This window comes from Podarcis vaucheri (genome assembly GCF_965113315.1).
Source record: "Podarcis vaucheri genome assembly, chromosome: 3".
NCBI classification, from domain to species: domain Eukaryota; kingdom Metazoa; phylum Chordata; class Lepidosauria; order Squamata; family Lacertidae; genus Podarcis; species Podarcis vaucheri.
In genome coordinates, this window is record NC_138761.1 from 46,019,153 (window position 1) to 46,044,123 (window position 24,971).

The window sequence follows — 24,971 nt, forward strand, 5'->3', positions numbered from 1 at the left end:
TGGAGCTGCCGTAGCCACCTTTTGGAGACCACGCAAACTGCAGCATGACAGCAGCCCTACATTTTATGTCTATAGGCAGCTCTGTATGGTTACTCTGTATGAGAGAATAACATGTGCTAACACTCCTTTCTCTCCCATGTTGCCTTTATGAAGATAAACACTTCACGCTTTGCTGTCTTGTCTTAGTTTTTAGCAAATCTAACTGGTAACATGCACAACATTCTTACAAGTGTTTTTGGCTGCTGTACAAACGTCAAAAGACATACCTTCTTTATGCTTGCAAAGCTGCTTTCCACCTCCTGTGCAGTGTTGACATCACTCGGTTGGTCTAAACTGTCGGTGGAAGTCTCGCTAAGTCTCCTTTGTGAAAGAAGAAGAAGAAGAAGAAGAAGAAGAAGAAGAGTTGTTGTTTGGATTTGATATCCCGCCTTTCACTCCCCTTCAGGAGTCTCAAAGCGGCTAACAATCTCCTTTCCCCTCCTCCCCCACAACAAACACCCCGTAAGGTGAGTGAGGCTGAGAGACTTCAGAGAAGTCTGACTGGCCCAAGGTCACCCAGCAGCTGCATGTGGAGGAGCGGAGACACGAACCTGGTTTCCCAGATTACGAGACTACCACTCTTAACCACTACACCACACTGGCACACTGAAAGAGAGCCTCTAGGTGCCAAAGAATGTTAATAGGCATTTGAGAATGCCAAACAGAAATGCCAGAAGCAAATTCAAATATCTTTAATACGGTCAATGACCAACAAGAAATGCCAGAAGCTTATACCTAAAGAATACATTGTATTGGCAATGAGGGTCAAAAACAAGACTGGCAGATTTCCCCAATGACTTTAAATGGCAAATGTTTTGGAGATGGGACAGAATGGAAGCAATTGCCTTTGCCATGTGGAATTTGAGCAACACCAATACCAACCTGAAATGTAACCTGATGGGTTGTGAATGAACAAGGCCAAACATGCAAGGAGCTGATTGCCCTTCCCCACATTCCTCCCTTAGCAGGGGCATATACAAAACTAAGTTAGACTTTGTTCATCTAGCCCAGTACTGAATACTCAGTGCCTGCCATGTCTACTTAAGAGAGCTGCTGTCTGTTGGAGAAGACAGCACTGGCTGGACCAATAACATAAAGACCTAAACTGTTTGGGGCCAGGTTATTTGAAGGACTGCCTTTATTGGGGAACCAGCTTGTTGGTCTGCCATTAAAATTAGATTGGTGGGCACTGGGGACAGAGCTTTTTCATGGGGAACCCCTGTGTGGAACTCCCTCCTGAGCAAATAAATAAATAAAATCTTTGCCCCAATTAACAGTAATAAAGAAACACGAGGGGGGGGGGAGAAGGAGAAGCCGACTTGCATTAGTGGAAGTCTGCTTGTGCAACACTGGCTGCCACCACTAGGTTGGAGAAATGCTCATCAGTTTCACCCAAGTCCAAGAGCTAGCTAGCTCACTGTTTCTTTAACCCAGAATAGATCTAATGCAGCATCTGCCAACCTTGAGCCCTCCAAGCAACCCCAAATACCTGGAGGGCTCCAAGTTAGCAAAAGTTGGCCTAATATGACTTGTACATGCCTGATATATAGTCCACCTACCTCTCTGAGGCAGCACCTCGGTAGAGGAACAGTAACCCATTGATTCCTAATAATTCTTCTCCATCTTCTTGGACAGCGTTTCCAGCTTTAAATCTGTAAATAAAGTATTTTTTGCCTTCTAGGTGTGTACTGAAGGATGCATTGGTTGGGAACTAATTTCAACCCTTTCCAGATGTTGAACTGAGCAAGGCCAAGGGGTAGCACATAGCTTCTGCCCAGTGACTCATATGACCCAAGCCAAGATGGAGGCAAGGAGCTGGTCTCCTCTGGCAGTGTGAGCAGTAAGAGATGATCTGCCCAAGTTCCCCGCTTTATGTATCTCACTTGCTTGCTCCCAATTGTCTGTCTCTCTACTTACTCAGAGTCGTGATCAGCCAAGGTGCATGAAGGACAGCACTGTGGCAAGAGCCCTCTCACAGCTTTCATTACTCACATGTGCCTGGCAGTGGCAGATTCAAAATCCCACATGATGATTGCGCCATTTGCACTTGCGGTAGCTAACAAATTATAACCTTCCACTCTTAGCAGGTCAAAGCATTTCACTTCCGTTTTCAGAGGTAACTGAAAGACGACAAAAGAGGGCGATTGTTAAAATTGTATTTAAAAGCCGGTATGTACAGTCTCATCATTTTAAAGGATAGAAAATACCTGCCTTTGCTTCTTAAAATTCTTGTTCCAAACTGTGAAAACACAGAACTATGCAATCACTGTGCATTTAAGCATGGCTAGCAGCAAACAAAAGTGTCATGGCATTTTCCCATCACCCAGTCCAAAGAAAATGGCTATACGGCTCAAGAGGCTGCCTAGATGAAAAGTAGGCTCCTGGAAGCAGAGAAAATTGGAGGGAAAGAGTACGGGATCTTTTTGGCCCAGTAGGCCAGATCTTTATCTGTCCCCACCCCTGCAGGCAAACATTGACAGGTGGTTTTTCCATACACCCAACAAAAGTCCCTTGCACTGCTCTCTATAATCCTATTGAGTTTTCTCTCCAAAGAGACCTCTCAACAGTAAAAACGACGTTTACTTCATGTGGTTACTTCTCAGTGGTGAGTATAATGTATACCCAGTCTCCAAGACACTTCCTTCTTAGCAGGTCTTGAAAAGTCTGGAAATGCACCCACCTCAAGGGATGGAAGAGAAATTCAGTTCAGTTTGAATTTTAATGTGAACCCATCTAATTCTCACTTACTGGAACAACAAGCAAAGTGAAACAATAGAGCAAATAAGCAAACAGCCACCCATCAAATTTTCCGTTTCTTCAAATTTTGCAGTGAAGCTACAAGGCAAGTCATATATACAAAAATGCACATTCAAGGATAATCTATGCATTGAAATGCATGCATTAGTGAAAATAACATATACAAATGCATTTTATTAGGGAAAACTGCACACAAAAATGTGTAGATTAGGATAAATTTGAATTAAAATGCTCAATATTCATGAGGATATTTTTTTTTAATTGTCAACTGCTATGGATATGTGGTGGACTGAAATGAAGTTTGGAAAAAATGAGAAAGTGAGAGAAACTGAAATGGACAGATTTGCCAATCAATGCTCACCTCATTCTTTGATTTTTTCACAGGCACCTTATCAAGCAGCAGCTGAACATCTGGAAAAAATCCATTACTTTTCTTGGCATTGGGACTCAGTTTTAGGGACATGAGTGGATTGCCTTGTAGAGCAAGTGATACTGCTTCAGGAAGCTCCCAAGTAATGCATAGATAAACTTCACCTTCATTACCCTAGGAGAACAAGGAGTCGGAAGAATAGTAGCACAGAAAAATTTGAAAATCAACTTGGCATGATTTATTTCTTCAAATATAAATATTTTGGGGTGGTGGGTTTTCTAACTGAGGCTAACCTAATTATTCATTTTGGGGAGGCACTTCAGATATACTGGGAGAAGGATTTTTATTAAAGATTTTTTTGGGATACAAAAGTACGTTCATTGTCTCTATTTCCAGGTTGTAGAATATTTTCTACTGATCAGTTACATTCCATGTGAGATATTAATGTTGTATCCAGTATAAGGTTGGGGGAAAAGAGAGGGGGAGAAGGGGGATGGTGAATTTACATTATTTTACTTAGTGTAAAAGGTCCGTACTGTATAGTTAAAGCTATGGTTTCCCCAGTAGTGATGTATGGAAGTGAGAGCTGGACCATAAAGAAGGCTGATCACCGAAGAATTAATGCTTTCGAATTATGGTGCTGGAGGAGACTCTTGAGAGTCCAATGGACTGCAAGAAGATGAAACCTCTCCATTCTTAAGGAAATCAGCCCTGAGTGCTCACTGGAAGGACAGATCATGAAGCTGAGGCTCCAATACTTTGGCCACCTCATGAGAAGAGAAGACTCCCTGGAAAAGACCCTGATGTCGGGAAAGATGGAGGGCACAAGGAGAAGGGGACGACAGAGGACGAGATGGTTGGACAGTGTTCTCGAAGCTACCAGCATGAGTTTGACCAAACTGCGGGAGGCAGTGGAAGACAGGAGTGCCTGGCATGCTCTGGTCCATGGGGTCACGAAGAGTCGGACACGACTAAATGACTAAACAGCAACAACAACACTTAGTGTATGTGTGAGGTTTTTGCATCTGTGTCACTTTAGTAGGTTCTCTTTCAATTTTTTTCCCTTGGCAGTGAGAGAGGTTGGAAGGGCAGGGCATGGTTGGTTGTCTTTAGTTGAGATATACTGGATATATTGAAACCATGGGAGGAATTCAACCCCTTCCTGTTAGTGCAAGCATGGTTTTTAACATTGTGTTCTAATGTTGTAACTTGCTCTGGGACCTAAGGTTGAAGGATGTAGAATTCATTGATAAACCAACCAACCAACCAACCAACCAACCAAATAAAAACAAGCTATAACAAAACCTGAACAATTTTGATAGTCCCACTGTACTCCAAGACCAGGATGACATGTCTACTTCCACTAGCCTTCAGGTAAACCATTTGCATCAGCCAGTGTTCATTAACTGTGCTTTCCCTGATTAAAGGCAAAACTTTAAGTTGCTGTCCACTTCCAAAATCCCAAGTCTTCACAGTTCCTAAAAGTGCAACAAAGCAGAAGGAATGTCACTCCTCATGGAAGCACCTGAGATTTCTCCTTGTCATATAGGAAGCAGCCTTGAACTGGCCTTCATTATGAAGTCCTAGAATACTGAAAATAGGTTCCAGTTAAGTATTCTTACAGCCCTCATCACAAAGCAATTATATAAAGATGTGGTGATATTACAATCTGCAATTATAACACAGTTTTACCATCGCATGCTCCAGTGGCAAGGTGGAATCCATTTTTATCAATTGCTGCACATGTCAACTCAACATTAGGTCCATGGGCATCCTCAATCTGGTATATTTGTTGGCCTGTTTCCAGTTCCCAGACCTAAAGATAAAGTGAATTATATGGAATTCAACCTACACAGATATATATTTACATAGTTGTCACTTTCTTCAAATATCTATAGTAAACATTAAGCAAAGGGAAAAGAGAAAGTGTAAAGAAAAAAGCTAAGAATTCCTATTCTAAACATTTTCTCCTGGGTTTAATGCAGGGATCGGGAACTTGTGGCCTTCTCGATTCAGTTCCCATCAGCCTCAGTCAGGATGGACATGGTCAAGGATGATGGAATCTAAAGTCCAGCAACACCTGGTCCCCCATACCTGGCTTGCCAATATGTAGGAAGATAAAGCCCCCCAGATAGCCTACTTGCTCTTAAATCCTTTGTGAAAATATTTTGCTTTGCACTTGAGAAGCTTGCAGGATTCATACTCACCTTTACGATTGATTCGGAACAGATAGTTAAAATTTGGCGAAAGACTTTGTTATAAATCAGCACATTGATGCTCCTCTCATGCGTCTGGGGAACCTGTTTCGTGTCTTGTATAACTCGCGTGAGAGGATAAATATCAATCACAGCTGATCCTGTGAATCATATAATAAGGGTTATTGCATCCAGTTGCATGCTATTGTCAGCCACTCTGGCAAACATGTCCGGCAGGGAGGGTAAACCTTTTCAGCCCAACAGTGGCGTAGCGTGGGGGTGCAGGGGGGGCCGGCCGCACCGGGCGCAACATTTGGGGGTTAGGGTTAGGGGGCGCAAATCCACGGGTTAGGGGGCGCAAATCCACAGGTTAGGGGGCGCAAATTACTTGCCTTGCCCCGGGTGCTGACAACCCACACTGCGCCACTGCAGCCCAAGGGCTCCGCTGAGGGTCAGCGAGCCCTCCAAGGGCAGCATGCCAGTGAAGATGTGGCCAGGACCCACTTTGTTACTCCTGTACGCCCTAACCACACATAAAGATTGTGTTGGCTTTGCTGGTGTGTCCACACAGCACCAACTGCCCTGCCACCTCAGACCTCGCTGAGAAGCTGCAGACGCCTGACTGTGAGACCCATCATGAATGTTGCTTGACTCTGCAAGGACCACCATGAACTCTTGATCATGCAGTGTGTGAATGAGAGGAAGAGCGTGGTTGAGTGGCAGGAGGAATGAAAATGGGAGCCTGCCCTTTCTGAAAAAGCAGAGAGGATACTACATATAAAGACTGAGTCTCTTGCACAATCAAAGGCCACCACATATCATAACTAAAAACCTATGGAAAGATTAATAGTGAGTGCACTTCTTCACCAAATGTGAAAGGCAAATATACCGTATGTACTGTACGTTTTTTTCAAGATGGGAAAACGAGAGGGGAAGATGTTACGGGGAACTATCACTGACCTCAATGACACATCGAGTATTCTTATCTGAAGGCAGCCCTAGTATAGGGCCAGTATAGGGAAGATTTGTGAGGTTTAAGGGTTTATCATGTTTTTATTTATGTTGGAAGCCGCCCAGAGTGGCATGGGCAACCCAGTCAGATGGGTGGGGTACTAATTAATTAATCAAAACAAAATAAAAAAATCCCTTCCAACTTAGTTGGTCTCTAAGGTGCTACTGGAAGGATTTTTGTTTGTTTGTTTCAAATACGGCAGACTAACACAGCCTGTAATTAATTAATATTAGTAATGATTTTTTAAAAAACACTGTAGTGGTGAGGAGGAGGAGGAAGAAGTATATCAACGTTACATATCTTACAGGAATTTCTGCCTCTGTGGCTATGAACTATGATAAATCTATTTTCAGACTTTACTTCATATAAGTAAAGTACTTCACATAATAATTATGTTCAAGATTTTAATGGATGCCAAATAAGTGCTTCTCAAGGACAAAAAGACACAAGATGTTTGTGGCTTTGAATTATCAGCATCATAGGTTGGGATTGCTTTAATTATTTAAAGCCACCAGTTTGTTTTCCTCACATTTCTGTAGCTACTCTTGGTCTAAACAACGCAACTGGAAGGCCATCCATTTACTTTTCACAATTAGGTATCAGCACCCCAGATTCATAGCTGAAGAGGTTATTTCGCTCCTAATGATTAGACAAACACACCTGTAATAAGTGTGCCATGGTTATTGTCAAATACCATAGTAAAGATTTGTGTCTCTCTAGGCCCTGCTTGGGAATCGTGGAAGACCTGCATCAGGGAAAGGGTCTGGATATCCCACACTCTGAAAATCTGAAAGAAAACCAAGATGGGTTATCTTGTGGTACAATAACTGCATTTATTTATATATGTAATTCATTTGCTGCCCCATAACACAAAGTCATCTGGGTGGTTTCCAAAGAGTAGGTATAAAAAAAATGCATAGGAGAAACAAAAACCAAACAATAACAATGCAACAAGACAGAACTTCTCTCTCACACACAATTTTATTTTTTTTAAGGCCCAGACTGCCTAAGTTATCTATATGACTTGGAATCAGTTCAAGGCCTCCTCACTGTGTTGTTTTATATGCGCCTTCAGTGCAATATTTCCTCATTCTGGGATTTTGCTCTTTTAATTCTGGTGGTTGTTAGCATAAAAATCAGGTACACCACATGTGGAAAATAAATAAAAAGTTTATTTGTAAAAAAATTGGGTTTTTATGCTAATATTTTTGTTTATGATTTGTTTGAATTATGGGTTATTTTATATTTTATAACTATTGCTTTTGATACTTATCTGTTAATTTTTTATCTGAAAAATAAGCTTTGAAAATACGTAACTGATTTGGTAACCAAAAACCAGCATTATTTCTCACTTTTTCTTAAAAGCCAGCATGGATACTTTCTTTATTTTTTTTTCTACCAGCATCATTTGGGCAAAACCTAATTCGCATTTCCTAGCAATGTTAATGCCTTTTATTCAGCAGGACTAACAGCATTTAGAAGACCACAACCTCATGTTTCAATGCCACAGATTTCTCAATTAAAAGTCAATGCATTAAAAAAAAAAAATGGTAACAATTACTGCATCAGAACAAGATATTGTCAGAGATTGATGCCTATACACTGCGCCCAAACTATGCTGATCACAGTACACATGAGCATTATTAAATGCAGGGCTTGATGGACAGTTCTCTCCAGACATTGAATTCAGGAACATCAAACTAACATATAACATAAAACGTCCCCACAGATCTTCATGTGCTGTGGATTTAATGTTTTGGGATATTTATAGATGTACCAGTGTGTTCGCCTCATCATTGCAATATATGGTTTAAAAACACCCCTCTGTTTGCAAGCCTGCCTGTTGTCTAAAGAGAAGTTCCAAAACAAGGAGCAATCATTTTATACTCAATTTGTGAAATTACTAACGTTCTGGGGGCTCTTGGCTGAACAGAGTTAATCGGATTGGGGATCATGCTGAGAGCCAGATGGCTGCCTAATAGCTTTGTATGGCTTTGTTAGCACATCTGTCATAAGCTACCTGTTTTTGGTTCCTTGCTCCCTGCTTCTTCCCAAGAGAGAGAGCTGAATGGACAAAAACTCTCATCAGTACAAAACAGCCTGTTACAGAGGATGAACTCCTCCCACCAAAAACAGAAACCCCATCTCTACTTCTCCCTCTTGTCTTTTATAAGTCTAGTGAAACAATGTGTCATAATAAACACAACAACCAAGGAAATGACAGAGAAACTAGGAGTGCAGTGGTTTTGTAGATCCACTGAAATTAATAAACTATCCTACATTATTAAATATTATATGGAGAGGAGAGAAGTGATGGCACCAGTGCGTCCCTCTGCAATGTCTACTTCAAGTATCAGATACATAGTGTAAACTGCCATGTGCAAAATGTTGTTCTTTGCCTATTACTAAGCAACCTTATATCTGGCCAGAAATCCTGAAGGTGTTTCCCTTTGTCTAAGCTACACTGAAATCTATGGGACAGTTGAATTATGTTTTTTGTTTTTTTTTTACCTCTACCAAATATTTATTAAGGTTTTCACAATATTACATAATGAAAAAGAAAAAAGAAAAAATACAAAGTAAAAAACAGTTAAAAACAATTCCATCTTTTTGTCACTTATCTTTCATTTGCTTGTTTCCTGGACCTCCTCATACCTCCCTTTTTTGTATTCCAGTTCAATTTATTATTTCAGCAATTCCTTTCCCTCCTTATTTTATCCTGATCTTTAATCTTAATATATTATAACATTAAATTTTTACCTGTTAAAAATCCAATTTTTTCATATTCTTTTATACCATTACAGCTAGAAACCACTTAACTTCAATCCAACATCATTCTAACATTCATTAATTTTGCAATATTTCTGTAAATAGTCTTTAAATTTCTTCCAATCTTCTTCCACCGACTATTCTCCCTGGTCTCGGATTCTGCCAGTCATTTCTGCCCGGGACAGTTGAATTATGGACAAGGGTACCACGTCCATCATCTATACAGTGGTACCTCGGGTTACATCCGCTTCAGGTTACATACGCTTCAGGCTACAGACTCCGCTAACCCAGAAATATTACCTCGGGTTAAGAACTTTGCTCCAGGATGAGAACAGAAATCGTGCAGCGGTGGTGCAGCGGCAGCTGGAGGCCCCATTAGCTAAAGTGGTGCTTCAGGTTAAGAACAGTTTCAGGTTAAGAACAGACCTCCAGAACGAATTAAGTTCTTAACCCGAGGTATCACTGTACATGCATACTGTACATTTGCTTTAGATTGGACATTTTCAGCCACTTTCTTTGCCTAAGCTGTGTATGCATGGACCAAGAATCTCAAAATTCCTAGAGTAAGGGGGGCTAGCCCATGGTCTGCAGGCCACATCTGACTTTCAATACTTTTTTGTGGCCTGAAAACACCCCCCCCTTTTAAATTTTCTGATCCTTTGGTATCCCACTATGATGTCAGGGTGCCAACAGATATTTTTGTGTCCACAATGCCTTTCCCCAGTGTTTCCTACTTTTAAATGTGTGTGTGTGTGTAGTTATCAATATTAATAATTGTATTTATCAGGGGGTTTTCCCCACAAAAAGTGACCTACAGTAACTTACAAACACAATGCAAAGCCTCCAAGATGATTACCCACCCCAGTACTAAACAGATGTTCACTCTTAAACTGACTGTACTTAACAATTAGAATCATATAATCTTAGAATTGTAGAGTTGGAAGGGACCACAAAGTTCATCTCGTCCAACCCCCTGCAATGCAGGGATCTTTTGCTGAACATGGGGATTGAACCCACAACCCTGAGATTAAAAGTCTCATGCTGTCCCAACTGAACCACCAAGGCAGATAAATTATTTATTTCTTCATCAGCTAAAGAGTTTATTGTGTCACCATGCTCTCTTGTTCCACAAAAAACGAAACCACCATATGTTCTATATAGAAGTTCAAATTATATTTTGGATTTCGTTTTTCCATTCAAGCATGCCATCCCCCCCCCCGGATGCACTTGACCTAGAGTTTCCCACAATTTGTCAGGGAAGGACACATTAAATTTTGATTAAAGTCAGTGGATTCTAAAAGTAATTGCATTTTAAATCACTTTCTCTAGCACCAAGATGGAAACTAGTAGCAAAAACATAAATATAACATCAATCAATTTTATGGGGGCAAAACTTGAATGAAATGTCATTATGGTTTCACTCAGACTGAAGACAGATTTTGCCTCTAATGCTCAAATCAACTTTAAATAAGAACCACTTGGAATGCATTCAGTAGAAATGATTTTTTTACGGTCTGGTCACTGAGGAAATCAATGGTTTTAAATTAGCTTAACTATGACTGGATTCTTCCCCTTTAAGATCCAATTTAAATATATGCAGCTGTATAAACAAACAGTGCTTTAAAAGGGTTTCTTCTGCATTTTTAAAACAGTAATTAAAATGTAGATGCACCTTAAATTTTAAAATGCCTCTTTTGTTTTATATTATTGAATGTATAGTAACATGTGGCACATTCTAGACAAAACACTGTTCCCAGGATCACTTGTGAAAATGCTATAGCACAGTGTAGCCAACAAGCTGCTCTCTAGACCAGGCATAGGCAAACTCGGCCCTACAGATGTTTTGGGACTACAACTTCCATCAACCCTAGCTAACAGGACCAGTGGTCAGGGATGATGGGAGTTGTAGGCCAATAACATGAGGGCACCATGTTGCCTGCCCCACCATAGAATAGCAATTCTATTTGTGTCTATTAATAAGACAGATTTCAATGAGATGTGCAGTGTAAACATACATATAACTACAGTACTCAGAGCTAAGCCACATTCTGTTCAATGGGACTTACTCTCAGGTAAGTGTGTATAGCAGGGGTTGTCAACCTGGCCCCTACCGCCCACTAGTGGGCGGTTCAGGATTCTAGGTGGGCAGTAGGGGTTCTATAGCACAAGCTGAATCCTCTTTCCGTTGAGCACTGGTGGGTGGTAAGGAAATTTTACCAACAAGAAAGATGCATTAATGGGTGGGTAGGTATAAAAACTATACACCCCTGGTGTATAGTTGCAGCCTTACTCTCCTTAGCAAGTGCCATATGATCTGTGCTTTAGAGTTTTGACTTAGCTTTTTTTTTAGAAAGTAGGGATTTTGTGCAGGATTTACAATGCATTTTTCTATTCTAGTGTTACAGATTTGGAGTGCCAGTGTTTATTAGTGAAGAGTAGAAATCAAGAAATGGTAGTGTTGAGATAATATTTGGGACAATGAAAGGAAAATACAGGCTGCAGCAGTTCTCCTGGGGGTATGTAGCCTATGCTCACTAGCCGGACTAGACTGGCTGAATGTAGCTCATTATGAAACAACAAGCAGAGGTCACCTCAAGAGGAATCCCCCAGGTCTTGGTAAGACAGAGGTTACCAAGGTGGCCGGGAAGGGTGTGAGGTGACAGGAAGGAGCTTCAGGTTTTGGCAGGGTTTTCTAGGAAGAAGAAAGGAAGTCAGGCCCGCACTCCAAGTGGGGGCTGGAGGGCCAGAACCATCTTGGCTGCTGGCTGGGAAGGCGGCAGGCCAGAGACTTGGGAGTATGGCTGGCTGCTCTGGACTCCAGCTGGCAGAAGCCATAAGAGAAGCAGGGAAAGTCACCCTTGAGATGACAATGCTGTAAGATCTGCAACTCCCTCCACGTACGCTCAAGTTGTGTATATATATGAATAAGCCGTATTATATCTCAAAGTCACTACAGTCTGTGCCGTATCTCGATTCTCAATGGAAACATGACCCAGGGTGAGTGTTTGGAATCGCCTGGAAGCTTGTGCACTGCTCAAAAGAGATTGAGGGTTGGCGTAACAAGAGGAAGTCTAAAGCTCTAATCTTGGCCCTACTAATCTGCAATGCAAAACTTTTCTGGGTCTCGCACCCGATGGCCATGTATACACAATTTTCTAAACTTCAGGATTGTATGAACAGAATTCCATTATGAGTTTAGAGAATTTGGTCTTACACAGCGCTTTTCCATGGAAGGCATGATAGTTTGCCATAAATTATTTGGCAATGGATAAATACATGTAATATAGCACTTTGAGCTCATTACATGATATCTGATGGGCACACTATTCCTTTGCCATTCAGAAGAGAAAGTTGCCATTTCATAGGTAAGTCCCAAAGCTCCTACAGAGAGAGACAGGAACAAACACTTTCACCTTGATCTTTTTCCTCGTCCTGTGGGCATGAGCTGCAGCAATTATGCAAGTGACAAGTTTAAACATGAGTAACTTTGACACAGTTTGCTGCAAGCGGGCTGGGGAGTCAGCATCACCACTGTGCATGTAACAATGTACACACACGCATGGCTGCGTGAGGTCAGGCACAAGGAGCAGCTGAGAAATTCCAGCACATTTGCTCGGGACTTTTGGAGGTGACCAGCGACAAACCGCTTTGGGGGAAGGCTTTTATTTATAGGGAACAGCGCTATTCTGAGTTCTGACAAATTAGAGAACTTGCCTGGGCAAAGTAACAAATGACTCATGTAGACCGCCATGTGAGTGCTGGTTTTTGAAACGGAAAACTATGAATCCATGCATAGTTTGGTACTGTTGGCACCATATCAAAGTAAGTGCACCTCGTGTGAGATTCCACATGCTTTTGCATGTGATCCCACTGATCTTACTCATGCTTTGTTTCATCTATGGAGAACACATAAGTGTGAGCAAGGTGCTAACTAAGCCCAGTGGAAGAGCTCATCCTGCCCAGGAATTATTTGCTTTCCCCTGTACCTGGAAATGCTTGAAAAAGACAGAGATGTGTATTTAAGAGAGCTGTAATTAGCTCTAATGCTGTAAAGAATATGAAGGACATCTGATCCTGGAGACTGACATCTTGAACAGTGATCAGAGCTCAAGTCGCATTAATCTCAGTGGGATGAGATACTATCAGAACTGCAGCTTGAATATTATTATTCGGCATTACATGAAAATTGTCTGGCTTTCACCAGTGTTTTGACTGTGGATTTTACAGCCTTTCTGATAGCACTGTAGTCCACTTACACAATTCAAGAAGTCTATGGAGACCTTAATGCGAGTAAAAATGAAAATTACAGGCCAGCTGAACAATTATGACACTGAAAGCTATTCCTGGAGGATACAGGTTTCATATCTGGGTTACTTTTCTCACAGAATGTTTCTCCCGTTCAGTTGGCTCTCGGCTACGTAGGGAATGGATGGAATTCTGGCTGTGCTACTGTATTGTTCGGATTTGAAGGAGCCATTTTAAATAATCAGAGGGTGTAATTCTTTGTATGTTTTCTCAGTAAGTCCCATTTTGTGTAAGACTCCAAGGGCCCCAGAAAAAAACAGACAAGGACAGTGCTCAGGGCGGATCATGGTTTCATTAAAATGACTTTAGTCAAAAGTGAGGCCTCCTAGACTCTTTCATAGCTTTCTAATAGCAAGACAGCTTCCCTGGTTGGGGAAGAGAGAGGGGAGAGACTGAGGCACTATACACTTAAAGCAAAGCCCCCTCGGACAAGGGATGGATTGTTAAACTACTCTGAAAGTTCTAACTCTGTAAAGGTAATAGGGGTCTCCTGAAAACTCTCAGCAGCCTTAACAAACTACAGTTCCCAGGATTCTTTTGAGGAAGCCATGGCTGTTAAAATGGTAGGATACAGCTTTCAATGTATAGTGCAGATGGGGCCTGAGTCCTGGGTTTGAACTGCTCCAGATTCTAGTATGTTACACAACTGGAAAACATGGAGTGGATCACTGTTCAGTGGAGCCTCTGTGTCTAGTATTACAGTCTGAATATCACATGGCTCTGCTCAGAATTCTATTTTGCTGGTTTTAATTTGTTAATATATGGAAATGGCTTTAATATTTAGTCAAGTAGTAGCAGAAAGGGGCTGCCAGTATTAGGGGAAGAGCCCAAATCTCATTTTGTTTCTTCAGTTGGCAAACGTAAAAATAGACGCCACTTGGCGTCCTGAGACCTCCAACCATAATGAATTTCTTAGGAGTTGCTAGGAGTTTCTCTGTAAAGAGACGGAGGCAGGGTTGTTGCTGCTACTGATTATATATATTTTTTGTATCTTATTATGATTTATGTGGAAATTAATCAATTTAGTTTTGTATTTTTGATGCTTAATTTGTTGTCTATGACTACTTTTGTTATGTTTGTAATTAGGTATTCCCCTCCCCCATGCTGAAAGCAGCCTTGAGCATGGCTTTAAATGGGAAGGTGGCATACAAATAAAATGATGTATGTATGTAAAAGTCTTGCCCTCTGGATTATATGTAAAAATCAAGGAGATAGTTAAATACATGCTTAAAGTTGACATCCTATACACTGTAGGTCAGGCATAGGCAAACTCGGCCCTCCACATGTTTTGGGACTACAACTCCCATAATCCCTGACCACTGGTCCTGTTAGCCAGGGATGATGGGAGTTGTAGTCCCAAAACAGCTAGAGGGCCGAGTTTGCCCATGCCTGCTGTAGGTCTTGTTCCTTGAGTTCAATGGGGAAAAAATGGTGGATCGTGTTGCCCCATTTTCATGCAACATGACAAAGGTTGTTCCCTGCTGCTACTTTGAACAAGACCAATATGTAAAAACAAAAATGTACATTTTCACCACTTGACCCATTTCAGTCCATTTTCTTTTCTAGGCCGAAGTGCCAGATGTAGATAGGAAATAGTCTAGAATTTGTTCAAACAGTGAATTTTGCTGTGATTGTTCTTACAGTTCACACCCTATTTATTGCGACTGAGTCTCCATTATAAAATGTACGTCAGTCTTCCATCCAGAGAGCAATGGGGTGGGGGGTGGAGAAGAATGGCTATATTCAGTAAGCCTTTATCAAAGATTTGTATTCACAGATTGGCCCCACAGCTTTCTATTTAAACCCACAGCACTCTGCTGCTTGCTCTCAACAAAGAACCTTTCCGTGAGTAGAAGCAGCCTGCTGAGCCCAGTGCACTATGGGAAACATCTGTCTAATTTGCAATGTCATTTCAATGGATAGCGTTGGACAATGTGAACAAAGGCCACTTGGCTGGAATCCGGCTAAACCAGAAGAAACCGAGTGAAGCTGAGTATTTAAAAATAAATTGTGGATATGGCTTACAAAAGTCAGACTTTTGCAACATTACAACTATACCGTCTAGAATAGTAACATTTATAACATGACACCCTGAAAGTATTTATGATGTTTACGAATGGAAGTGATTATGTTTTTATATTTGTTGGAAGCCGCCCAGAGTGGCTAGGGCAATCCAGTCAGATGGGTGGGGTACAAATAAAATATAATAATAATAATAATAATAATAATAATAATAATAATAATAATCTATTTTTCTGATTGGACGCAGGTGGCGCTGTGGGTAAAACCTCAGTGCCTAGGATTTGCTGATCATAAGGTCGGCGGTTCGAATCCCCGTGGCGGGGTGAGCTCCCGTCGTTCGGTCCCAGCTCCTGCCCACCTAGCAGTTTGAAAGCACCCCTAAGTGCAAGTAGATAAATAGGTACCGCTTTATAGCGGGAAGGTAAATGGCGTTTCCGTGTGCTGCGCTGGTGCTGGCTCGCCAGCTGCAGCTTTGTCACACTGGCCATGTGACCCGGAAGTGTCTTCGGACGGTGCCCGCTCCTGGCCTCTTGAGCGAGATGAGCGTGCAACCCTAGAGTCGGACATGACTGGCCCGGATGGGCAGGGGTACCTTTACCTTATTTTTCTGATTACCGTATTTTTCGCTCTATAAGACGCACCAGTACCTAGTTTTTGGAGGAGGAAAACAAGAAAAAAAATATTCTGAATCTCAGAAGCCAGAACAACAAGAGGGATCACTGTGCAGCGAAAGCAGCGATCCCACTTGCTGTTCTGGCTTCTGGGATAGCTGTGCAGCCTGCATTCGCTCCATAAGACGCACACACATTTCCCCTTAGTTTTTAGGAGTGAAAAAGTGAGTCTTATAGAGCAAAAAATACGGTAGGTTACTAACTAAGTGGGTATGGGAATGTTGTGGAGACAGTTTTATCTTGATTTAAGCAAAGGATCTGACAAAGTTCTGCACTGTATCTTGGTTAGAAAAAGAGCACTTATCAATAGTTCATTGTCAAATTTTGGGAGGTTTCAAGTGGGATCCTTCAGGGTTGGAACTGATGCTCTTTGACATGTTCATCAATGACTTGGATGAAGAAGCTGATAGAATCTTTATCAGATTTGTGAAGGTTACAAAAGTGTGAGGAAACCTAACACTCAAAAGGCAAGAATAGAATTCAAAATGATCTTGATAGAAAACTGAGCTGGATCCCCCCCCCCATGCCGTTCAACAACGACAAACGCAAAGTTCTGCATTTCGGACAATAAAAAAAATGCACAGGTATCAGACTTCGCAATAAGGAAAGTAATGAGAAAATGCACTGCATAGAATGAGAACTTGCTTTGATGCAACATCAACAAACCTTCCTGCAAACAACTCAGAATACTCATTAAATAGCCAACATTGTTTAATCTCCCTGCAAAAAAATCAGGATGACTGCCCAGTATATAGATTCTCTGGAAGCACCCTTGGAAACGTAATGTGGAATTGTTGCACTTTGTTCACTGATATGGGGCAGCCACATGATGTCATCATCAAATGGTTGTCTTACTGGGTTTTCCCTGAGTTGCTTCCATCTGTTTTTAGACCACAGATAATCTGGGCCAGTCTCATTTTGAGCTGGGAAGACACATAAGCTTGGCTTCCTCTCTGTGTCAAGTTCAAAAGCATGGCTTTGCTCCAACCCCCCCCCCCCAAACCTAATAGGGGAGCATGATCAGCTGGAGTTTTAATGCTGTGAGCCCTACCATCTTATACTCAGCTTGTGTAAATGTGTAAATAAAACCATACATCACAACGACACCACCATCTCAGGTAATCTTCAAAACCTCTCACCACTCAGGAGAGACGGATGCAGATAACAGAATGTACTGACATTTCAGGGGCTGAGACCGTTCACCATGCCTCTTCGTTTCTGGATGTGAGCTCTTTGAATTGTGGCCAACCTCACATTTCCTCAGGTTTGTTCAATTACACACTTTTAATTGATTTAATTACTCCCCCCGCCCCACCCCACCCGTTTTATCAGCTTTATCAGGCCAAATTAATTCGCAGCCATAATCTGACAAGGAATGCTGCTGTTCTTCAACCTCAGGAGAGCAGAGTCACAGCAGGTAGTGAATGGAACGTAAGTAGGGAAGCAGATACCGGAACTCAATTCCCCACTCTGGTGTTGTGCTTGCATCATCAACACTAAGTCTTCTTAATTCCCTCTAATAGTTTCCAGAAGGCTTTTGTTTTGCCTTGATACAAACAAAGAATACAGTGGACTCTGGCTGGGCTTGCCAAGAGCTCATTCATGCAATGGTAGGCTGATGAGAAAACGGAAAATACACTTTTGATACTATAGGGATATAGTAAGATGTATCTCCTTGCTACACCTGGCAGGTACATTGCTATATTTTTATTATTAATTTATTATGAATTATATTATATTATATTTTATATTATATTATATTATATTATATTATATTATATTATATTATATTATATTATATTATATTATATTATATTATATTATATTATATTATATTATATTATATTATATTAAACATTGCTCTGACTCTCTCACTTTCCAGCTTGCAGCTTTCCTTCTACCCGGTGCATTTTTTAAAGAAAAAGACTTCATGGTACTCACCATGAAGTACTGTATTTTTCGCCCTATAGGACGCAATTTTCCCCTCCAAAAATGAAGGGGAAATCTGTGTGCGTCCTATGGGGCTAATACAGGCTTTTGCTGAAGCTTGGAGAGTGAGAGGGGTCGGTGCGAACCGACCCCTCTCACTCTCCAGGCTTCAGGAAGCTATCAGCGAGCCTGGGAGCCTGCGGGAGTTCCCGCAGGACTCCCCGCGCTGCGGATAGCAGCCTGCTGCTGGGCAGACATCCGCAGTGTGGGGAGCCCTGCAGGAGTTCCTGCACGGTTCCCTGGGCTGCGGATAGCAGCCTGCTGCACTGTGTGCGGGGAGCGCTGAAGCAGAGCGCCCCGCGCTTCGGGCAGACATCAGCCAGCCCCACAAGCTCGGGGGACAGCAGGGAGGCGCAGCGCCGCCATCCCGCTGTTCCTCAACCTGGTTTGGAGGCTGGCGCTGGGGAGAAGCTTCTCCCCAGCGCCAGCCCCACAAGTTCGGGGGACAGCGGGGAGGCGGAGCGTCGCCATACCGCTGTTCCCCAACCTGGTTTGGTTTTCCCGACCTGATTTTGGGGGGAAAATAAAGGAATTTCCCCCCCTTTATTTCCCCCCCAAAAAACTAGGTGCGTCCTATGGGACGGAGCGTCCTATGGGACGAAAAATATGGTAGTTACAGTAAGTGCTACACTTAACATTGGGGGGGAAAGGGTGCCAGTACTGTGTACCCTTGAGCAAACTCAGAAAGAAAGCATTGCTCCTGGAAGGATAACAACAGGGAGATTTAAAGAAGGAAATATTGGAAACTCAAGGCAGTAGAAACATAAGAGGATTAGTGCCCCACTGAACTTGAAGCATGGGAAGCCCCAACAAAAATTTATAATTTGGCAGAATATTTGGACTATATGATATGTATTTGTATAATTTGGAATACTTAATGTGATTTGATTGGATTGTTAAAATGGAAAATTTAATAAAAATTATTTTTATTTTTATTAAAAGCATTGCTCCTACCTCACATCACTCCAGTTCTCGGCTCTCAGACTTTGTCTTTCTAACTACCCATCAGCTGGGGGAGGGGCCTCCACCTTTTTGCCGTCTCGCAAAGATCCACTCCCTTTGTTCCCCTTAATGGCCCATCACCCAGGCTATCACCTCACCGGGAAGCTATTCCAAGAATTAGAAGTGGGGCTCAGGCACTAGAAGGGTCTTGACATACAGCCGACTCCCCCCAAACACACAACACTATAAACTTATATTCCAGTACTATTTTTAAGTGTTATATTCCAGTACAAGTATCAAGAGGGAAAAATATATGTGCAAAACTCAGAAAGGATCAAGATTGCACTGATTGTGCTTTGTTTGTTTGTTTACTTTTTCTCTGAAGTCTCCAGAGAAATTCAAACTCATGGCTAGGTCATACCAGACTCTAGACTGCATTAAATCCCTTTGGGACTAAAGAAAGAGGAAAGAAAGTATTGGAGTTACCATGATGTTAATGCAGATTCTTTTTAGAAATGCCGGATAAATAAACAAATTCACTATTTGCAAATGGATATATGCTAACAAGATTTCCTATAGTATCCCTTTCTTCATGCAGCCATTTCCCATATGTTTATATCCTGCTTCCCTGGGCTTTTCCAATATATTCAAAATTTTGATTGGGGAAAAGGGATTTAAATAGAGACTTCGGCGAAACATTGAAAAGAGTAGTTTTGGACTAATGCACTGTACAGCTGACTGCCTCCTATATCTAGTGCTTTTTTCCCTGGGGGGACGCAGGGGCCCACATACCCCTAAACATTTTGTGAATCTAAGTTTGGCCTTATTGAGGGGCAGTATTTCAATACGAGTAGGAAAATGAGAGTACCCCTGACCATTTTTTTAAAGAAAAAAAGCACTGCCTATATCTATTAAGAACTAGAAGGCAGAAGATACCTCAAAGGAAAAGTTGTGGTGTTGTCTCATCTCTCTCTCTCTCTCTCTCCCCCCCTCTCTCTCTCTCTCTCTCATTTTTACTGACTCATGAGAGGAGAAAGCAGCTTCTCTCAGTAAGACACAGTGAAAAAGTAGTTTACCTTTGCAGTCGAAAGGCTAATAATGTGCTGGTCCTTTTCATTGGTGACAATCTCTGTTATGCTAAATAAATGTCCCATCAGCTTCCCCACTGGCTTCGTATTGATGTTAGGATGCCACAAACGAAGAATTTTATCATCTCCTGGAGAAAGGAATGGACCAGTGAGCCTGTTACCTGGGCTGCACAATAACTCAATACTGGCAGAGTTATTAATATACTGTATTATTATTATTATTATTATCATCATCATCATCATCATCATCACCACCACCACCACCACCACCGCCACCACCACCAACTGGTACACAATATGAGATTATTATTATTACCATATCATTTAGCAGTTTGTGGGGGGGGGGGCGGCTGTGCTTACACTTGTATGGTTATTATTTTTTCTATGCATCTCAAACCAACATGTTGCCATTTTAAGATGTAACCTCCATTTTGGAGGGTGGGAAAGCTCTTTGTCTGTCTGTGTTTGTTTGAGCTATTAGCCTGTCAGAAGCAAATTTGTGGGATTTGTATTACTTTCTTCTGTAGCTGCATGTAATACTGTCTTGATATTGCAAGTACCACATGGGAATTCTTAGCTAACTGGTCTAATGGGAGGGAGGGGAGAATTCTGTTTCCTCTCTATGTCCTTATTCCTGCTTAGATAACTGTATATTAAGCACCTTTGTAGTAGGTGTTAAGTGTCTGACCAGCACAGTCACAGATTGTGCAGTGCCACTCGGGGTGGTTTTCTTCTAAATATTATGTAGAGTTAGTTGTTGGCCTCCATTGCTCTTGAGGGACAATGGAAGAGTCCACCATTGAGGGTTAAGTCAAACTGTTGGAGAGTTACAGTGCCAGCTGCTGAGACTGATACAGGAGAGACATATCTTATTGCAGCTGGGGCAAATGAAGGCACCGGGTTTTGCAGTTACGGATGCACCATAACATTTCTTCTCTCTGGGCTACTCCCAGAAGTCATTCCTCCTGTGGCCATTGATGTGGATACACAACCTGACTGTCTCCAGGCGCTGTAGTCATCTGCAAGGAATGTCCACAGCAAGGTTAGTGTTGCAAGCCTTCATTTTACATTTGCAGACATCTTTATAGCAGAGTTGGTCTGCCAACAGGCATGGTGCCTCAAGCCAACTCCCCGTAAAACACATCCTTGGGAATCCTGCCATTTGCCACTCTGCGTACGTGACCAAGCCAGCATAGACGTCTCTGAGACATGAGTGCGAACATACTGGGAATGTGAGCTTGGAAGAGCACATCTTTGTTTGAGACTCTGTCCTACCATGTGCTGCCCAAAATCTTCCTGATGCAGCACATATGGAAGGCATTGAGGCATTGCTCCTGGCGGGTAGTGAGTCGTTGCCTACGACTCATTTCTATAAAGCAGCATGCTTAGCACACAAGCCTGGTAGATCTTCATCTTGGGAGTTGTTAGCATCACAATCCTCCATACCCTTTGGGAAAGATGAGCCATTGCCTTTGCTACCTTGCCAATATGCTTGTACAGCTCAGTGTCAATGGAAGCTGCTGGTTATGTTACAGCTCAGTTAGACAAAAATGTCTACCACCTCAAGCGTGTGGTCACCCATGCTGATGTGTGGAGTGCTGGCAATATCCTGAGCCAAGATGTTGGTCTTCATCAGGCTGATGGTGAGGCCAAACTCCAAGCAGGCTTGGGCAAAGTGGTTGATGAGTCTCTGTAGAGCTTCCTCAGAGTGCGCCGTGAAGGCTGCGTCATGTGCAAACAACATCTCTTGGATGAGAACCGACTGCACGTTTGTCTTGGCGTGGAGACATGCCAGGTGGAACAGACCCCTGTCGCTCCTTGAACGGAAGCACACTCCATCTTCAGTCAAACTGAAGGCATATGAGAGCAATAGAGAGAAGAATATCCCAAAGAGACCCACTGAAATTAGGGTTAGGATCCATTAATTTCAGTGGGCCTTCTCTGAGTAAAACTTAGTTGACTACCACCCTGTGACACAGGAGTCTCTATTCATCATGTTTCATGCAGCCCTGGTGATCCTTCTCCCATGCATATGATTCCTTTTAACTTAACAAGAGCCAGTGTGGTGTAGTGGTTAAGAGCAGTAGACTTGTATTCTGGTGAACCGGATTCGCATCTCCGCTCCTCCACATGCAGCTGCTGGGTGACATTGGGCCAGTCACATTTCTCTGAAGTCTCTCAGCCCCACTCACCTCACAGTGTTTGTTGTGGGGAAGGAAAGGAAAGGAGAATGTTAGCCGCTTTGAGACTCCTTTGGGTAGTGATAAAGCGGGATACCAAATCCAAACTCTTCTTCTTCCTCCCATCTCTTTTAGGGGGAGCAACTGCTACCCTGATAGTGACTGCAGAGGTTTTAAGGAACCATCCTCTGTTCCTGACACCTTATCACAGTGTCAGCCTGTTCTGACTAGGACCGATTGATCCTCTGTTGAAAAAAACAGGCACATCTAGAAAGCAGGTAACCAAAGAATGTATAAATTGCTCAGACTAATACTTTGTGACTAGCTATTTTAGACGGGGGCGGCTGGTTTACTGAAATGTTTCAGTAACACAATTTTAAAATGATTTATTTAGCACCTGGATAGGCTCTGGCTTCAGCATGTTTGCTGTTAGCCTTTACGGCAAAGGGCTGTGCTTCATTTCCCAGCCATGTGTTTGGGAAGCCAATTACAATACATGTACTTGAAAAGGAAAACCTGCTGTCAGTCTTTACAGATGCACGCCTTGCATTTTAAAGAAAAAATCAAGGAGGTCTAGTATAATGCTAGTTTTTCCAAACCATTCATCTTCTTCTACTTTTCCATTACTGTCCCTAGGGTAAGGAAGCAGCCACCATGTTTTGATGAATAACCTGAGAAATGCTTATACCAGCCTTTCTCAACCTGGTCCCCTCCAGAGGTTTTTGGAACTCCAACTCCCATCAGCCCCAGCTAGCATGGCCAATAGTCAGAGATGATGGTGGCTGTAGTTCAAAGCATGGGGAAAGCACAAAGTTAAAAAGGTTGTTTTGTATCACTATTACGTCTCCATGACTAGGCATAAGACTGCACTCAACTTCCATTGAAACTTCTTTGAGTTCCAAGAATAAAGCTCTGTTATTTCTTATGCATCTTTCATCTAAAATGTCAGCCCAGCAGGCAGGCAGTAGGGATGCTTTTTTGGTGGTGTTGATGATGACACATGGAAGCAGCTGTCCCTCAAACAGAGAACAGTGTGACGATCAGGTGTGGGTAGGTGTGAATGGAAAAAATCATAAGCAATTACATAGTTCCCTGTATTTGTTAAAAAACAGCATGTGCTATAGAACTGGCTCGGAGAAAGTGTTAGGCAGACTTTGAGCTGCGTAACAATGTATAAAAAGGATTTGAAGGCAGCTAGACATCTGCAGCATTCATTAAATTTATGACTTCTAAGAATTATGTTGACATGAATGATGAGCAATAAAAGAATACACTCTCTGTTCAACCTTCTTCCAATACTTCTGAGCAAAATGATGAAAAGACAGTTTTATTAGCAAAGGTTTACTGAGTTATAACTTAGTTTTTCAAATGATTTAAAACAACATTATTCCACTGACAGGCAAGACTTGACAGCACTTTATTAGAACTGTATGGCAACAGCCATGGACAGCCTAGCAATTAATACTAAATATAAATTGCTTTTAGTCCCAAGTATTAGTATTTAGGAGCAGCTGACTCATTTCTTAAATAAGTTCTTGTTTTAGTTGCATGATCAATGCATTCAGCAAATGTTTGTGTAATTCAGTAAAAAATATTTCTAGGATGTCAATTTTTATTTTACAGGGAATAAGATGCTGAATATTTCAGCCACACTCTCTCTGCTAATCAATAAGAGGATATCGGTAGCCTAGCTATATTTAGCATCAGACATTTTTATTTTTCTCTGCTGTTTGAGATTCATAGAGTAGTACTATAGCTGGACCCAAAGGTGCTCAGTTTTAGACATACCGTATTGGCCTGAATATAAGCCTCACTTTCCCCCCAAATTCTGACCATGAAAAGTTAAAGTGCGGCTTATATTTGCGACCTTACAGTATGCAGCCAGGAGCAAACAGCGCCCCACGCATAGTCCTCCATCCTCTCCCTCAAGGCCAGGAAGGGAGACAGCGAGGAAGGGGAAAGGCACTGGCTATGCAGCGCGGCTCCCCCCCCCATATGCAGCCTGGAATGGAGTGGCTTATATTCGTGTATTTTTTCTTTTTTCTCCCCCCTCCCTCGAATTTTTGCGGCTTATATTCGGGTGCGTCTTATGTTCAGGCCAATATGGTATTTCTTGTCAATTATTCCACATGCTCACTGCTGCTCAACAAACAACACTGCTGATCTGAACAACTGGAGGCTCATTGTGATGCTGAATACTAACCTAGCAAAGCCTAGGTGTTCCACCTGCAATTTGAGATGATTATTTCACTTTCTCTATAACAAACCTACAGTACGTCATCCCAGGCATGAAACATGAAACTAGGAGAAACACCAACAGTCTGAGATGATGCTATATAGGAAGACTATGTCTACCGTCTGCTTCTTCCTCACATTAGAATATGGCAGGATTGCCTTGATGCTGCTACTTCATCCAGAGACTGATGTAAATTGCAGCTGGTACATTGTTGTCAGGATGGAGCACAGGAAGACAGGAAGTAGCCTTATACCGAGTGAGGCATTGGTCAGGCAACATGAGAACAGGCCTTTTCTGTGGTGGCTCCGCACTTGTGGAATGCTCTCCCCAAGGAGGCTCACGAAGTGCCTTTGAGAGCCAGTGTGGTGTAGTGGTTAAGAGCGGTAGTCTCGTAAT

At 42.1% G+C, this 24,971-nt stretch overlaps 1 protein-coding gene across 2 annotated transcripts in view; it reads right to left on the minus strand.

Annotated features, from left to right (window-relative positions):
• Positions 1 to 24,971, minus strand: part of WDR64 (WD repeat domain 64) — a 69,431-nt gene that overhangs the window by 20,293 nt on the left and 24,167 nt on the right. For both annotated transcript variants that reach the window (XM_082214992.1, XM_082214993.1), the window contains 9 exons: positions 20,148 to 20,287; positions 7,034 to 7,160; positions 5,374 to 5,522; positions 4,859 to 4,982; positions 4,472 to 4,644; positions 3,158 to 3,340; positions 2,032 to 2,159; positions 1,599 to 1,691; positions 267 to 360 (listed from right to left, as the gene is read on the minus strand). In XM_082214992.1, coding sequence (XP_082071118.1) covers positions 267 to 360; positions 1,599 to 1,691; positions 2,032 to 2,159; positions 3,158 to 3,340; positions 4,472 to 4,644; positions 4,859 to 4,982; positions 5,374 to 5,522; positions 7,034 to 7,160; positions 20,148 to 20,287 — 1,211 coding nt within the window. The remainder of the gene's footprint in view (positions 1 to 266; positions 361 to 1,598; positions 1,692 to 2,031; positions 2,160 to 3,157; positions 3,341 to 4,471; positions 4,645 to 4,858; positions 4,983 to 5,373; positions 5,523 to 7,033; positions 7,161 to 20,147; positions 20,288 to 24,971) is intronic.